General features: G+C 35.7%; 1 protein-coding gene across 6 annotated transcripts in view; it reads left to right on the forward strand.

The window, feature by feature from the left end:
• LOC141915243 (excitatory amino acid transporter-like) overlaps positions 1 to 17631 on the forward strand; it is a 46672-nt gene that overhangs the window by 19340 nt on the left and 9701 nt on the right. For 3 of the 6 annotated variants that reach the window (XM_074806711.1, XM_074806710.1, XM_074806709.1), the window contains exons 2-6: positions 2867 to 2919; positions 6170 to 6204; positions 13218 to 13315; positions 15071 to 15197; positions 16588 to 16674. In XM_074806711.1, coding sequence (XP_074662812.1) covers positions 15096 to 15197; positions 16588 to 16674 — 189 coding nt within the window. In that variant the 5' untranslated portion in view covers positions 2867 to 2919; positions 6170 to 6204; positions 13218 to 13315; positions 15071 to 15095. Of the gene's footprint in view, positions 1 to 734; positions 808 to 2866; positions 2920 to 6169; positions 6205 to 13217; positions 13316 to 15070; positions 15198 to 16587; positions 16675 to 17631 lie in introns of those variants that run through there. The other 3 variants (XM_074806708.1, XM_074806712.1, XM_074806714.1) reach the window with 2 other exon arrangements.

Raw genomic sequence — 17631 nt, forward strand, 5'->3', positions numbered from 1 at the left:
AATTTCATGATACTGCTATTGATGGATCATTGATGGTGTTTCCCTTTTTATTGTGCACCGTAGATCTGCCATTATAATTACCTGGTGTTCTCGGTCGTCGACGCCGCTATAAAATCCCATTTTCATCCCGCCGAAGCTTTGGATTCCTTCACAGGGTGTGTTTACCCTAGAGATCGCGACATGAAATGAGCTATCGATTTCCAAGAAAGTTTCGGTTATATTAAACGCAACCAGTCTAAATCATAAAAGCCATCGCAGGAAAGATCACACCGAATAGTACAACTACTAATGGACCAGGATGTTATCTCATCTTGATCGATTTTTTTGTTGTAATTCAGATAAAATTATTAGATTATCCTTATTTCATTATTTGTTCAGTTAGGGTATATTTAAATATATACGCGCGTATGTAATCTGCTGGTTTTACGATTGACTCTTGAAGGAGTCTTCATGCTTCATTTCAGCATCTCGTATTTCATGATAGTAGCCAGATATGATTTCTAATGTTAGTTAGATTATGATGGTCATACAGTCCGTTGTGAATTGTTCTAAAATGACAAATAATTAACTGGATGCTTTTGCTAGTCTGTTCGATGGCCTCGAGATATATATATCTCGTCCTATAAATCCATAACAACCAAATTCTATAGACAGGATGTTGGAATTACCCAGGCATATTCATAGGCTCGCTGGCATTGTCCCGAATAACCTGGCTCTTAATAGCGGGAGATAACCGTTGAAATATTGTCTAGAGTCTTTATAGTTGTTTTCTCGTTGGTAGTGCAGGTATCGGGATCGAGATCGCAGGTATGTCTTAGATGTTTTATTCAGTGATGTGCGAAGTTTAGGATATTGGAATACATAGTTTAACAAAATAGGCTGAGAAATATACCATCCAGAACTAACGCCCTTAGATGATGATGTTTGAAAAAAAGTTATGTTCGTCCCAAAGATGATTCTTTGTAGGATTGTGTAATTTTCTATAGTTTAGACGGTAGGGCATGTTGACTGATCTGAGCTTGATTACGTTGTGATCATTCCTATACTGAATATTAAGGTTGATTTATTTGATTTTGAGGATGTAGTATGATCTAACCTGAAATATAATATGCCCAATTGGTTCATACTTGAACTTTATCTTTGATTCTGATGCAAAGTTATTCAAAAGTGAATTGGTTTACTTTTGCTTTTGACATTCTTTTCATATATTCATGCAAATCCTGAGAATTGAAATATCACTTTTTATCTAATTATGAAATTTGTTCTTGCTACATTAGATATAGGTAGGTGTATGGTATCATAATTGGCTCCTGACTCTTGCTAGAGGTCATCCTTTCATTCTGTTTATATCATAGATTCCAAAGGCTAGAGTTTTTGAATAGAACATTTAGAATTTTTATTGAAGTTATGGTGAGATTTTCCTTTATGCTTCTCCTGACCTGGTATCTTTGATTGAGAACCGTGTTTTATTGAACGTTATAACTCTCTATCTTTCATCGTGTCGCCAGCAAATCTATTTAACTAATCTGGATATAAAGGAAATAAAAAGGATAATTGTTGTATTTTATTAACACTTAGTTTCCCCCATCAAAGTTGATGGCTCGATCCTCGGGAGTAGACCAGACAGGTCAATATTCCGGAGGAACGAACACACCTACGTTTCTATTTTTTAGAACAAGTTACTATTTTGGATCAGACGCGATCAATCTTATGACAAATGTCAGAGCCTGATTATCTGCTTTGTTCCCGTAAAATTACTATTGCCTATCGCTACATTATTTGATCTAATATTGCTTCATTGGGTCTATCTTTCATTCTTTTCATTTTATTGTCGGTGGCAACGCTCAAGAAAAAATTGAAATCGTTTAAATCTTTCCCGGTTGCCAGGAGCGGGTACATGTTTGAAAGAAATATGACTGACCAATAGAGGATTTTATGCCCTTGAAGAAAGTGCGATCTTCAACCTTCACTGTATTGCTGTATGTCTCATATTTCTGCAGAAATTGATCAGCGTCTCTCGATTCACCTCTTCCCTCAAAATGTCAATTAACTCAATTGATCTGATGACTATTGCCATTATCGTTATTGTTACCTTGAAAGTAATTAAACGATACATTAACTTAAAAACCAATCCTTGATAACCGTCCATCACAACAAGTATGCGACAACATCCTATTAGCGATTTTTGACATTGATGTAGGATGTTCGGTAATTTGTGACTTTAGAAACAAATGAGATTTTCCTACAAGTGTTTATCATTCAGATTCAGCTTATTAGATCAGTTGAATGTCAAATGTTATTGGTGTACCGTTCATGGAACATCATGAATGAAGCAAATTCTTTTAGCTTGAGAATACTTAAAGACTTTTGAATAAATGATTTCACCCTTGATGGCTTTGTGTTATAAATGGTAACACCAGTTGCTTATTTTCTGATTTCTGGATTGTATTGTGCTTTGTTTGATTAAATATTGAGCCTCCTCATCTCTCTGGGAGGGGTATGGTGTCACCTGACTTAGCAGAAGATCATTTTTGGTTTATCGAAAGCTTGAGATAACCTCCTTCAGCAGAAAACTATTTTCTGGCCCAGTGTCTTAGAAGTCTTGAGCAGGGAATGATGGATCGAAGGTGTCTTCAATGCGAGACCGTCAATCGTATAGTATAAAGCTACTCGCCAAAAAAAGGCACAATTTTATCGAAGGAACATAAAAAAAGAGCCCTGTCATAACAAATGCATAATTCTGTTGAAAATTCTGAAAAATGATTGATCATGAAAAGTAAATATGTAAAGAAGATTTTTTTCGCTAATGGTTGTGGGATATTTTTATCTGGGAAACTTGATTTGCATATTTTTGGATATTTTTCAGGTTCTTTCATAGGACTCGTCGGATTATAAAGTTCGGATTACTGCTTGTTTGAGGTGAGATACTTTTTTATCATGACCACATGCATTTTAATTGTTTTTCAATTGGAGCGTTCTGCTGTGAAATTCTTTGAGATGTAAAAAAAGAAACACTTTTCCTAGATTTTCTATGATGATGGACAATTTCAGGTAGGCTTTATAACTGAAAGATCGATCACTTTTGTTAATGATGTTGACAGAATGAACCATCATTAACCTTTTTACTTGGGACCTGGCTTGGTAGGATAAAGGGATATAAAAGCAGTAGACACATAGTACTATTAGAAAGTTCATCTTCATGAAGTGTAAACAAGTGAGATTTGTGCCACTTTTCCATCCCTGACACCGATATGAGGGTATGATAAGTCAAACAGAGGGCGAGATATATCTTAATATATAGCTACTTCCCCTCTTGTTTGCTTATTCATGGACTGCACCTGGGCCATGTGCTCAACCATGCCAGCATTCGGTGTACGTAGTGTTACCACGGAAAGACTGTTTTGCTCTTAGCTGGGATGCGTATACTTTTTCGAATAGTTTGAATAGAAACTATTAACTTTTGGGTGAGTCTATTAGTTCAGTTCTATTTCATTTCTATTGCCACTACTATCCTCTATGTTAGTTTCCTGTTATAATGCATGATGCACATGAGACAGGTTCAGGTTTGGGGTGGTTTGCTTTTTTTTCTAAACATCATTTATTTGTATGGGCTACTCATTCCCGTAAACCTGTCTTACTGCAGCTAGCTTTCTCCTTCCTATAACCATACCGTCCATGGTTGATTTGTGCTGCTTCAGGCATAGGTCACTCCTAAAAATGTTTCAATCTGGTAGGAAATTAATGCTGATTACATGATGAAATGAATGATTAGCATTATGATGATATTGTGATTGTATGTGTGGTATGCTTGTTAATAGTGATAATAATATTAATTCATTTTCTTGATATAATGCAATATCTACGAAGTAATCTCTGCACTTTACACAAGAAGAAATAGAAATAAACGTAATCATCGGTTAAGTACTCGACTTAAAGATTATCAATAATTGCCCATTTGTGAAAAACATTAAGACAAATAGGTTTGTCTAAAAATAACAGTTTTCTGTTGTTCAGGTTTATGGCTCCTTCTTCCATGAGTTCGCTTCACTAGATAGATCGTAAAGGTTACTGCAACAAACTCAATCCTATATTCTAATACATCAAACTAATTTTATACTATTGGTTTTATCGGTTTTTCAGCATTTAGTATGATTATGTATTGCATCAGCTGGCGTTTTTTAAAATATAACATCTGTTTCATCTGATAAAAATAATGATCTTAAATGAATAAGCCCTATATTTGTAACTGATATATGTATTTTGTCCATCATTGAATCCAGTGGAGCATTTACTTGTGAAACAATTCATTACGGAGCTGTAACTAAACATCAGCAAGGCCAGTGATTAAAATGGTCGAGGGGATTGAGCCTAATATTACAGTGTCAGTGAGTGAGGTTTTGAGTTTCCATGTTCTATTCAGAATTCAAAAGATGGTTCTTCATATCAGTTGTGAATGTCGCAGTTATTTGAGTCAAAGAATCTTTTTGTTTTTACAAATCTTTTTTTTCCATTTTCATAATCCACGACATTTCATTACACGAAGTTTTCCCCCTGTTGACTTCCTCAGGCATTGTTTTGCTGCTTTGCTATACTGACATAGATTGGTTTTGCTAATGTCGCACAGATAAAACGTTAATGGTCATGGACATTAATTCCCAACTCCCGATGTAGAATTCATCTCGTGTCCCAGGTTATTTTTATTTGGTTCAGTGCGAGTGAATGAACGGAACATCCGAGAGATCATCGTAGCAACTGTGTCCTTCATATTTTCTGCAATATAATTGTCTCGTCTCGGATACCAGTAGCTCACAGCAATACTCAATAAATTCAGGTTTCCTATTTCCTTGAGGTCAAAGTTTTAGTATCTGGAGGAATAACTGAGCTATTTACTGTATCTCTGCTGCATTACTGAGATCTTTTTCGTGTTTTCATAAATTCGAAAAATGAACCCATGTAAGATAGCACGCACGGTTAGTAAACTGGTGTGAATCTCAGCTGGCAGCGAATGTTTTTAGTGGGGTAAGATACCCAAATACACCTGCTTTCAATTTGCTGAATACACTGAGATTATAAATATCACTGTTTTATGTAAAAACACTTATTACGTTCTCATTATTGGACCTGAATATGTCCTTGAATCTAGTAATATTAATGACTAAACTACATTTTGCAATCATTCCTTAGCAGACGATAAAGTATTCCAGGATTCCCTGGTGCCTAAGCGTATTGATATTTTTTCTCTCAAACTCACAATTCTGCTTGTAAAAAGAAATGTCTTTGATTTGATTTCTCTTTCCGTAACGAGTTTGAATTTCGGACTTAACGTGTTGGCTATTGGCATTCAGTTATTTCCCTTTTGGGTGATATGATTATATTTTTGCGAACATTCTTCGCATGTCTAACGATATTATACCCCTGGGTAAGGCGTCAGAGCTTAGAAGGTTGTAACACGCACCTGATGTCAACGGTTCTAACTATCTAGGGATACTTCGTATTCTATCAGAAAGACGTTGTGGTTAGATTTATTCCTACAATCTTATTCGGATCACTGAATGAAACAGTAATGAGTGTACATTCTTAATGTACATACATCATATAGTTAGATTAGTAGTTTATTTGTCACCATCAATATGTACAAAGTGAATAATAGCAAAATGAGGTGACTGGAGCCTGAGTAGAGCCATAAAGGCGGTAAATCCAAAAGGATGTTCAGACACCTTGACATAAACATGAACAAATTAAAGAAAAAAACAAATGAAAAGGGATGATCTGATGAAAAAATGAATTTATATCATGCAGAAGTCTCTCTGAATGAAAATATATTCTTAAGTGTACATTAATCAAGTACCTTAAACATGGGTTTAAGGTACAATATAAATATGGGTTGAAAATATCTCTTTTGAGATAAGATCTGATCTCTCTTCAATTACACAAAAAGCAATAGCAAAAATGCATCAGAGCCTATATATGTAGATTATGTAGATGTTACATGCCGAACGGAATAATTGAATTCTGTCTACGCAATAAGCGAGACAATCCCTCAAACTATAAAGTGTGCAGACAATTATAGCCATCTTAGACCATGATTGGGTTACATTTGATTTAAGTTCCACCAATTTCTACTGACAAATGATGGTAATCTAAGCTGTGGTTGTTGTTTTTTTTTCAGGCATCGGTTACTGAAGACCCACATGAAGCATCAAGGTTTGTAGCCTACAGCGTTTGCAACTCCGTCGGATCTAATATTACCCCAACTTGCAAAAAATTACCCGGGATTCCCTGATTAAGTCGTCCTCTATCATACTCAAAGTCACTGACAGTCCCTGTAAGTTAAGCTGATAATTTCATGTCATCTCTATACTAGTTTTCCGAATCACTTCTGACTAGAGATTTGCAAGTTTGGGATTAACATGTACATGTATTTCAATCCATACAGTACTATTAATTATTGGGCTTTTTTAAATTGTATTTTTATTTGAAAGTGCGCTAATGTATCTCAAGGGTTTTTAGCAAATGGATATACGTTTTTGCATTTGATGTTCTGTGAGAGGCTTGTTTCAATGTTGAGCACATTGAGTGTAAAAGGCGTTGGGAAGCCACTGGGGATGAATGAATCCGATCATTCGCGGAGTTTTGGGACAATAAACTGTATACCTGATCAACTTTTATCGATTTCTGTAGTAACATAATCAGAAGGTATGAAATCGAAACTGAAATGGTCAGGTATAGCAACAGCGGCGCGTGCATGCTACGCAGTACACAATGATTTCGGTATAATGTTGGTAACATCATCAGGCGAATTCGTCAAGGGGGATTACTTGTTAATTATAAAACCATCTTATCGTATATAATGCAGTAATATTATTGATGTTTATAGTTGCTTCGGGGAAACTATTTCTGCATGAATTATTAATTCGCGTCTAGCCGTTTAGCCCGCGCAGGTGATTGGTTCATCAGTTTTTCTCCCGGTAATAAAACCGATCAGATCGATGTAAAAATCGTTCAATTCAGTCGATTCCAATCATCATAAATAATGCGCGCTAAAACGCCCTGAAAAGTCTTCCCTGGGCTACTTGTTTCGAAGCTGAGGATGAACTAGAAGTCAAATTACAAATATCAGTGCTGGAATAAGTGAAGTATGCAATACGACAGAAAAGGGTTCTGAGTAATTAAGCCATAAATGGCAAGCGCAAAAAATAGGAGATAGGAGAAAACATAGTTGTAAATAGGTGAATGGTTTTACTCTGTGAACTGGATCCGTTGCAAATATCTGTACTTTCATTCATTTTATGGTAGTTAATTTACACACCAAGTCGATAATTTATACCTGTTTGGCAGCCATTGTGTTTAAATGGCTGGTAGTAGACCACGTAATGATCTGCACAAAGTTAATGAAGCTAGCTCATAAAAACAACTATTGGTGAAATGCGGCACCCTCGTAATTCAAACTGTACTGATGTAGGCATATCCAGGGATATCTGGTTCAAGCAGTTGTCCTCTTATAATTAATTAGTTTGAAGTGGTTCAGATTATGGCCAGGAACTAAAAATCTATTAGTTCAGACATGTACTCAAACTTTGTTGGTTCACAGTGTTGGCATAAAAAGGTAGTCTCTTGAAACAGCAGATGCAGTATACTAGACTTCATTGAGGCTTAGATTGGCCCTTTCCTAGTGGCTCGGCCATTGTACTATTGCAGTCATATCTCGGCAGAAATGAGTAAATAAGGTTGGCCTCTATTTTTGTGATCAGATCTGAAATTCACAACCTCATCGTATAGAGGATTAAGCCATTATCTCGGGCTTCACTTTGAAAGGATTGTCAAGTTTCTCCCACTATTTTGTGTTCAAACCCTATTTTAGTTAATACTTCCATATTTTCACGTGAATATTGATATTCTGTAGGTTGTTCATTGCATCGATATGAGCACCCACCTCAACAGGATTACCCTAGGCAGCCACTGATTTCAGATTTTATTTCCACTGCGGAAAAGTGATCGTATTTTCATTACGGATCTCAAAATATTCATATTTCATGATGTTGACTCGGAGCTTGTCCGTTATAAAGTGTGCTGTTGACTAGACTTATCAGAAGATACTCGGAGGTTTTGATTGCCAATATGGTTTCATGAGCAATAAAGTCTCATGGTTATTAAGTGCATGAAACACACTAGCATTATACCAGTCTCTCTGCACCAATCTTTCCAATGCAATTACTCAAGGACTTGTTTATTTTCTACCATTAATCATGAATCTATTCAATTTTTATGAAACAAGGTTTTTCTCCTCATTCTTTGCCTCCTACAACTTCTGATTTCACATGGGACGGTAAGGCTTTGTGTACGGTATAACTCGATTCTCTCCATGAATAACCTCCTTGCATCATGGGATACTTTTTCATAATGTCAAGGGCTTATCCTGAGCAATCCATCGGCCTCGAGTGTGCACTTCCACGTCCAACAATTCATGGCATTTCGATAAAAGGATTTTTGAACTTTCGTTGACCAGGACATTGATATAAAACATTATCTTCGAGAAGAATATGCGCGGACATCCAATATAGCATATGATCGCATATTCATGACGCCACTGCAACTAAGTCTCAAGAGTCATATCATACCGTTATTCGAAGATGCTCTGATTGTAGAAGAATTAGGTGATCATCTGTTTTAGATTTGCCGTTTTCTTCAGCAATGAATATGATTTGTCAATATAAACATAAAGAGTCAGGCAAGCAGTAAGGAGCGAGAGACAGAGATGATGGGATAATGGGTAATATGGTAATTGTGGGTTTGACAGATTATTCACCTGATGGTGATGATGGAATGAGAGTATCGCATGAGAGCTGTAGATTTACAGGTGCAAGTGAAGGACAACCATTATACGCATGATTGAATTATACCATCTTTGCATAAAAATGCTATATATGGGCACCGCCTCGGGTGGATGTCATGAAAAAAAAACCCTATCCACATCTAGTAGTAGATTCCGCAGTGACGAACCACGCGTAGAAATTGACCTTCCCCTGTGGCTTACATTTATATAGGGTTTATGAAAGATAATTTGCTCCGATGCAGTAATGGATTTGAGTGATTGTAGATAAAGTCACGATGTCAATTTGCAATGAGTTTGCAGTAATAGCCGTATTTCTGTATGTATTGGTTAATTTGATCTGTTTTATTTCCACTGAACTTCCTGTCATTTGTAATGGTTAATAGCCAGTAATTGCTGTAGTTTCCACTCTGGTTCCTGTCTGTATTCCAGTCAGCACAGCCGTTTCACATTGGCTGTATTTTTCATTCAGTTTGCGTAATGATTTTATAGTCCGAAACTTAACACCGAGACTGATTTCTAAGCTTTTGATTCTTTTTACTCGTAAGTCATGGACCCTCGATGAAAAAACTTGATATTTGTAGCTGCAATGCGACCTAATCTTGCGAGTAGAAAACCGCTTCCATCAGCTTTTTTCTTGTTTGGTATGCTCGCTTGCTTAATGAGTTTTGCAGATATCTTGGCAAAAGTTTCAGAACATATCACTGCGTATCACTGCGTATACCTAAGCTGCCAAGTTACTGTTGTTTACTGAGAAATCGGTCTTCTTTCTTTTGTTCAGCGCTAATGGTTTTCTTCATGGCTCATTTGAAAGGGAAGCAGTTTTAGGCTGTGTTGTGGAAGAAAGTGTTCAGTATGAATATCTGCCATCACAATCCGTCTACCTGAAACTTCCACACACTGGGACTCCCTGATTTTATTTCTATTAAGTTTATCTAATTATTCTTATAGATCTCAATCTGCTGCCGTTACCTGATATAGAGAAGCAACTCGAGAATATACCTTGATATGCATCGTGTCCATGTTGAATTAATTGTATTGAATTTCTGAATCTAATATCACACTTTGCATTTTAAATTGGTTTAGCAGTCGCACTGGTTATTGGATTGTGGTCAAGGGGATCCTTATCCCACATTCACTGCTATCATTCACTTGTAGAGGGAGAGAAATGATCTCTCTTCCAGCTACTAAGAGCTGATTCTATTACTGTACGGGTTATACTTGAATTACTTTACTCAGTTATCTGTTTTCTAGGTCTTTCTTGTTGGTCCTGTACCATCTTTGTACTCAATCATAAAAGTGTCAACTCATATTTATAACTAGTAGGAGATAATGATTCAGTATTACGAGTGTAGCTGAGCTGGTTCTTCTCTTTGTGCTGTGGTTTCCAATCATTTCACTGAAATGGATCCTTTTCTCTTTTCAATTGACTGTCTCTTCCTATAACCCGTGGATCTTTTTGACATGCCGGAGATGATATTCTTTATGAAATTCTCTTCGGTGTGAGCGTTTTTTATGAGTACGCTGAAGTAAATGACAGTACAAGGTCGTCTCTATCATTGAGTAGACTTAGTAGAAACTGAGGAGGAAGCTAACCGATTCGCCTTTAAGTAGAGACTCTCTTCAGGTTTATTTTTCTTATGCTAACCTGGTAGATTATCTTCTTGGCCTTTTTACTTTACGGAGAAGATTGAAGAAGATTGATCGTGGAAATGGGGGTCTAGCCAGCTAATTCCCACACACTTGATCTGATGTTTCATTTCGCAGTGTTCCAGCACGCTCCTCTCCTGATAAAATCTATTCTTACAAGTAAAGAAAAAGTTCTGTTGTTATTCATTCTGTTTTCAAATGCGTCTCAAATGTTTGTCTTGATGTATAAGTGTAGGAGGACGAGCCGATTATGGCAAATATTTCATCCCTCATTTTTATCAAAATTTTCGATGATTAGAATTTTACTATTACAACTGAGTTATACTAGATAAGTATATATATAACGAATCTAGTTGTGAGAGTTGCAGGGAGGTTAGCGGGCAGCAATTGGGGAAATTATGGCTTGACAATAATTCATATCAATAACTAAATCACACATAAAAACAATTGCTATATTGTCTTAAGTGAAATATTTAAGTGAGAGGCAAGATTCTGAATCGGCTTATAGATGAGAGGTTTTTATCGCGGAAGTATTTTTTTTGGAAAGGGTTATAAATGATAAATGGAAGGTGTGGGTGGAGATTTTGCCTTGTATAAAAATATCTGCCTTTTGTCATTTTGTCTGTCGGCTTAAGTCTACTTAATGTATTGGATTTATATGCAACTGTAACTATATGTGAAGACTAGTTACTTGTTGAATATGCAGCGGCGTGCGTTATCATGACGAAATTAAAGAAACTGCTGCAAATTTGACTAAAAAGTCTAAATATATGCTCTCTAAATATTATACTCCTCTCTATTGGCATACTGGATGACTACTATTCTGGGCTTACTAAGTGCCGAATTGCCGACTCGTAGTGTGAACGTAACTGGCTGTATAAGCGCCGTATTTTGGTGAATTCTGCACCAGCGAAGTACGGTACTTCGTAAGTGCCGAATCGAGTGTGAACGCGGCTAATGTCAGTGTTCATAATCTGAAAGGATTGATGAATGCTTTGAACGACGTAATGACGAATGCATCAAATTGTTGATTTGATGTTGAAAGTGTTTGATGTTGAAAGCGTAGTTATGCATCAGGTAAAAACAAACCTCAGCACATTTAAAGTTTGATTTTATCATCACCTTCTAGCTGCCAGAAAATGAAAAATGTAGCAGGAGATAGTCAACATGTGTTCTCAATGTGCGGATTGGCTTTCATTTTGTAATTATTTAAAAGCTCTCTTGGAATAATGATACACTATAAGTAAAATAGCTCTAAAATTGTAAAAGTATAGAAAGCAAACAATGCTGGTGTAACACGTAATGTCGTATGGCGACTTCTGAGCGGAGATTTGATTTCTAAGCCTTCCTAAGATATCATTAAACCAGCGGGCCTTAGAATTTGAAATTCCTGATTACAATAATATCTTTTGGGTAATGAAAGCTTTGTAAGATAACTGATGATATTTGAATAGTAACATTGCAAAAAAAGTCAGGTTTTTTCTAATAGGCTCACATTTTCAGTTGAATAATATTTTCTCTCCCATTCTACAAGGTGCAGTTTTTGAAGTAGAGCGTTCAGTTTGATGTATTAAGTGTATAGTTTGTGTCCGAAGGACCATATCGATTTTTTTGTATTTGCATTCAAGATGGCTGACTGGCAGCCATATTGATTCCTAAAAATACACCCCCATTCTACAGGGTGCAATTTTTGAAGTGGAGTGTTCATAGAAAGTGTATGGTATATAGCTTAAGAATCCTATAGATTTTGTGTTAATTGAGTTAATACAGAGTGCAGTTTTTGAAGAAGTCTCCGTATTTATGTGAAAGTAGAATGCTATGCAGCTGATGATAACTATATAACTTTGGTCATAGCTCTATTCAAAATGGAATACAGGGTGCAGTTTCCAAAGTGGAGTGAACATATTATTTGCATGTAAGATGTCTGGATTGGAAATAACAATCCATATTGAGTTTGGTTAGTATTACATTAGATACAGTTCACTGGCAGCCATACTGAATATTCTAAAACTACTTTCCTTTTCTATAGGGTACGGTTTTTCAAGTTTTCTTTTCTTCAGCGTACAGTGTTTGAAGTTCATTCTTAACTTTTACAAAAATGGTGTATTGTACAAAGGTTACAATCCTACAATCCTATCAGTTTCAGTTGTATTCGCTTGCAAGATGGCTGCCTGGTGGCCATATTGGATTCTAAAAATACATTGTTCCTATCCTACGTGATGCATTTTCTATAATACATAGCCTATATCTTTAGAAAACAAACCTTATCAATGTTGGCCATAGTTGTATTTAAAATGGCTGACTATTGGCTATTTTGAATAATATAAAACTAGAATGCAAGAAAAACTCATACTTATGTGTTCTAAAGCTGTCATTTTCTATTGTTTATGTTGAATAGATTTGTACTAAAAAGTATGTATATTCTAGTAACATCATTTTTTCAAAATGTCTTGTAATGCTCGATAAGAATTATGACATTTCTGACATTAACAAGCGCAAACCTGTGCATACTCCACTCTTTGTTAACTTAGTTCCTCATTTTCATGTCTGGTAACAAGTTTCTGCCATAGCAGACATGTTGAACCATACTGATATAAAAAACCAATCTTTTGTACGATGGTATGTGATATATCAGTAATGACACATTGACACGTTCTCTTCGAGTCTTGCTGTTTGCATTTGCGAGGGTTACGTAAGCATATTTTGGTAGTTTATTAAGCGTTGTTTATCTTTACAGGTGTAAGAATATTGTAAATACATAACGGGAATTAAACATAAGATACTGGTTGTTAACTGATCTCACTGAAAACTGTGGATTATATGATAAAAATTGCGGTAAGTATTAAGCATGCAGTCAGTTGTTCGTTTACATGTATTTGCAATCTACAGTTGTGAATGTAGTATTCTGTAAAATGAAACTGGTGGCAGCATTTGTACAAATAGTGTACTGGATGTTTTTTCCATTGTTTCTATGAATTGACACTTTATTTTGAAAGTTGCATTCCTAGCTAGTATTAGTTGTGCTGTCATTCTCAGTTATATGAGTGTAAGCAAAAATTCATGGTGTTAGTCATATATAAATGTGAAGTATTACAAAAAAAAGATGGTAAGATCCTTTCCTGATATGAACAGATGACTGGTTCCCCACACACATATTGTATATATCATAGCTAATGTGTAAGGGCATTAGCTTTCATGGAGAAAGATTTTGTCATTGGTAATATGATATGATATTATAGCGTTAATCAATTGCCGGGGCTCTGCAAACCTTGATATATCGCGTTACAGTATCAGAATACCCAGTAGTAAGAAGCCTTTCTTATATATAAGTTACTGAAATGTTGTATAAGAATGAGTATTGTTTTGGTTTGTTAAAAGTGCATAGACATGACGTACTGAGATTGGAAATTCGCATGTCTTACTGTAATCAGTAGATTTGTAGAAATGAATTGGAAGTTTAGCGAACTGTCATTCAGATAGTATTCGCTTTGCTGTTGTTTTTTTTTTTAGTTCATCTAGAACGGTGCTAAATTATGGCTAGGATATTTGATTGTTGAGCTATTCCTCGAAAAAAAAACAGTTTTAATGAATTTATGAATTGAAATCGAATTTCCTTTCATTCAGTTTGCGTTTTTGGCAGAGATAGATACAATAGCCTCAAGGGAGACGAACTGTCATCGTGTGCCCTTGGTTTCATGAACCATTAATCTAATAACATGTAGAACATGGGATCAACAGCTTTACTCGGGGAGTAGCCAATGATGGATGAGCTAGATTAACACTGCTACCGCTGCATGCTGTCAACCGCGAATCACTTATCAATGGATAATTCGAACAGAAAGAGTCGACGGGTTCCATTTATCTTCGAAATGCTTTTAAGTTTTCGATATAAACTGCGAAATGAGTGGTGACATTATAGAAAAGGTCAAAACGTCGAAAATAGAACTTTTCACCTTGTTCGGAGCACACCTAGAGAGAGTGTTGAAACTTAATTGTATTCCAACTTAAATGTCAGTTGTTCAAATTTGCTTGGTTGCTGCAAAAATTGTCACTTTGTTAATTACGACATTTTAGTTCCGTAAATGTCACCTGATGTGGGAGGATGAAGGGTTGGTTGGGTTGGCACCGTGATTCTGTGTGGAGTGTTATGTTTTTCTTTTTAGTTCCATAAACGTCCAGTTTTTTTAGACCAATGAATTCACAAATTAATTTTTCCACCGTGATGATTTGCCACTGGTCCCCATACACCTGAAGGTTATCATCCCATGTTCGAGTTAATGTCTCCTTGGTACACTTATCAAAGACTGTATTCTTGAAAGGTCTAAAATCTGCGAATATAAATTTAACCATTTCTTCGATTTTAAATCATCTTGGTTGCGCTACGCCCATATAATCAATTTTACGTCGCTTTCTTATTGGTAAAAAAGTAATTAAATTAGACACAAATATATGCACTATCTTCATATATCAAATGTTTTTCCATAGGTCTACAGACCAGAACACATACACATACACACATTGACTCAAACACTCTCCACAGTTTATATTTATCTATGTTTTGATAGATTCTATCTTCGTTTGTATTTTTAGATAATACTCTATCTTATAATCTATCATGAATGACGCTGCTACTAAGGAGCCAATGATGATGGCCGAAGGAGGTTCTTACAGTCCCTCGTCACGAAAATCACAATGCTGTGTCAACTGCTTTACAAGTGTAAGTTCAGCTAAATGTACAAATATATACACATGGTATAAGTGATCTATTGCTGCATTTGATATAATGCCTTTTCACCTGCGTTGTCTTTTCTCTGCTTTAAGTGTTCAGTAAAAATCTGTTCATGATAACGAATTGCATGGCGCCGGAAAGAAACTTGGTTTAACGAAGATCAAACTTCACAAATAATTGATGATGTCGTAGTGGAATATTACTTAATACCGTAAACAGATAAACATCATCAATATCAATAGTCAGCTGTTTCCCATATGGCTGTTGTAAAAGTTGATTCCAAAAGCCATTTACATTTTGCCATTTGCGCATCAAATATTCAGTATTCATCACTTTATTTTGGGTTTTTGCATTTGTAAAAATTCTGATGTTATTTTGAATCATTCAATATTGAACAGCTTGCGCATCGAAGCGCATCCTAATTCAGAGACTGGAAACTTCTAGAAAGTAGCGAGTGTTTCTTTCTCATATTGTCAACAATATATCTTTTTATGTGTGGAATTTATTTTCTGACAGAGTCATTCGTCTTTTCATTATTCAATAGTTAAACATGGCTGAACCAGGAACGTGAGCCAAATGCTGACATGAGTATTATTTGTAATATGATATCTTCTCGGACTCATAACCATTTTAATATGCGAGAATGAAAAGATAAAGTTTCTGGCAATTTATTATGTCATGACTTAATACCAACTAGCTCATCTAAATTTGTCTAAGATAGATTTATGATTTATGAAGTACTGACATATTATGTCAGTATAACTCATTTTTATGTGGCTCCATCATGATTTTCCAAAAAAGTCTATTTCAAATACAATGGCAGTATTCATTATCCATTTGATAAGACTCAGCAGTGTGTCAGATTGCTGATGTTTTTTTGTGGCTGTTAAGTAGATTATTAAAGACAACAGGCAGACTAATTACTTTAGTGTAATCATCCATGGAACATATAAACAAACCTACTGGCAGGTTACATTCACATCTGTTTTGTAGGGTTACTGGTATAATGCAATAGATAACGTCTGAATGGAGAAATGTTTGGATTACTCTTACTTATGATAAAAATAGACAATATATTTATAAATATGTGAGAACAAAACTTATACTGATCCGTGCCAAGTTTCGTGATAAATTGTGCGTTTTAGATTTTTCAGTCAGTTGTGCTAAGAGTAAATGTATTTTGGCTCCAATTCCAGTTAAAAATGATGCATGGCTTAAAACTTTTTTCAATATGAATGATATAAGCTGACTTCAGAGATGTCTGCTTTCACTACACACTTGTATTGTTTAATGATCATGTTGCACTGGTCTTGTGATCATCACTACTTTGCTTTTGACTAGTACACGTATTTGCATGTGTCGTGTTTTGTTTTTACAGTCCAAAAAAACGGATAGCTATGACCCAAACCCTGATCAACCCGATTCTAAAGAAAGTAGCCGTCGTTGTCAATGTACTCCAGGGGAGGTAACTTGAAAATGATACTAATGAATGCATGCTTGGTATGGGCACATCTAACCATAAGCCTGGTTATCAGTGTAGAGACCATTATGATAAACTTCTGGTATAGGTCTTCATTATATTACATATTTACTAACTACTATAAGGATTTGAGATGAGCCTGGCTTTGTCAATACTATTTGTGTTTCATGAAGCTGTTAACTCTCTAACCTTTTTTCTTTATATTAACACCACTTATGGTTGTCAATCCTAACTTGCTTGACATGTTTCACAAATTTCTCATTCTTCATCCCTTTTTTCTTCTAACACTTTTATTGATGCGTGATATCTATCTACCTTGTCTTTTTCATTTACTCCTTCTTATGCTTTATTTTTTCTCGTTATTTCCTTTGCCTTCCAGACGGTTACTACCCGTAAACTTTATAAAATGCGTTGGTATGATTACGACCATGAAGAGTCGACTCCGTACTACGACTCGTTCACTGTAGGTACTCTGACTGGACAAAATAATGTTAGTTCCTTTTCCGTGCCATTCAGTGTTACACGTTACGGTTTGTCAGTAAAATATAACTGTCAAAACTGTCTGCAATGTGCTTCGACTACGTGTTAAAAAAATCAGACGCCGAGTGTGGAAAACTTCACTCCAGTCACTGTATGAATGCACGACCAGCCGCAGTGGCTACTGGCTATCTTGTCACTTAAACCCATCAATGCTTCGGCTTTGTAAGAATTTGCTGATAATGCTTGTTATATCCATGTGTATCATCTCGTCCTTCATTTTTTCATTAGAAGAACGGCGAGTTCTTCCCATTTTCTCTGCCTTGTCCACCATCTTGCTCTGAATGAATGAGAAAATGTTATAACGAGTTCCATCGATGTTATTATGACTGAACATACTCTTCTCAATGTGTTTGCTGATCCAGTGTTATTTCTGAAAAAAAATGATGTATTAAGTTATTTGTA

The sequence above is a fragment of the Tubulanus polymorphus genome, chromosome 1, assembly GCF_964204645.1.
Source record: "Tubulanus polymorphus chromosome 1, tnTubPoly1.2, whole genome shotgun sequence".
NCBI classification, from domain to species: domain Eukaryota; kingdom Metazoa; phylum Nemertea; class Palaeonemertea; order Tubulaniformes; family Tubulanidae; genus Tubulanus; species Tubulanus polymorphus.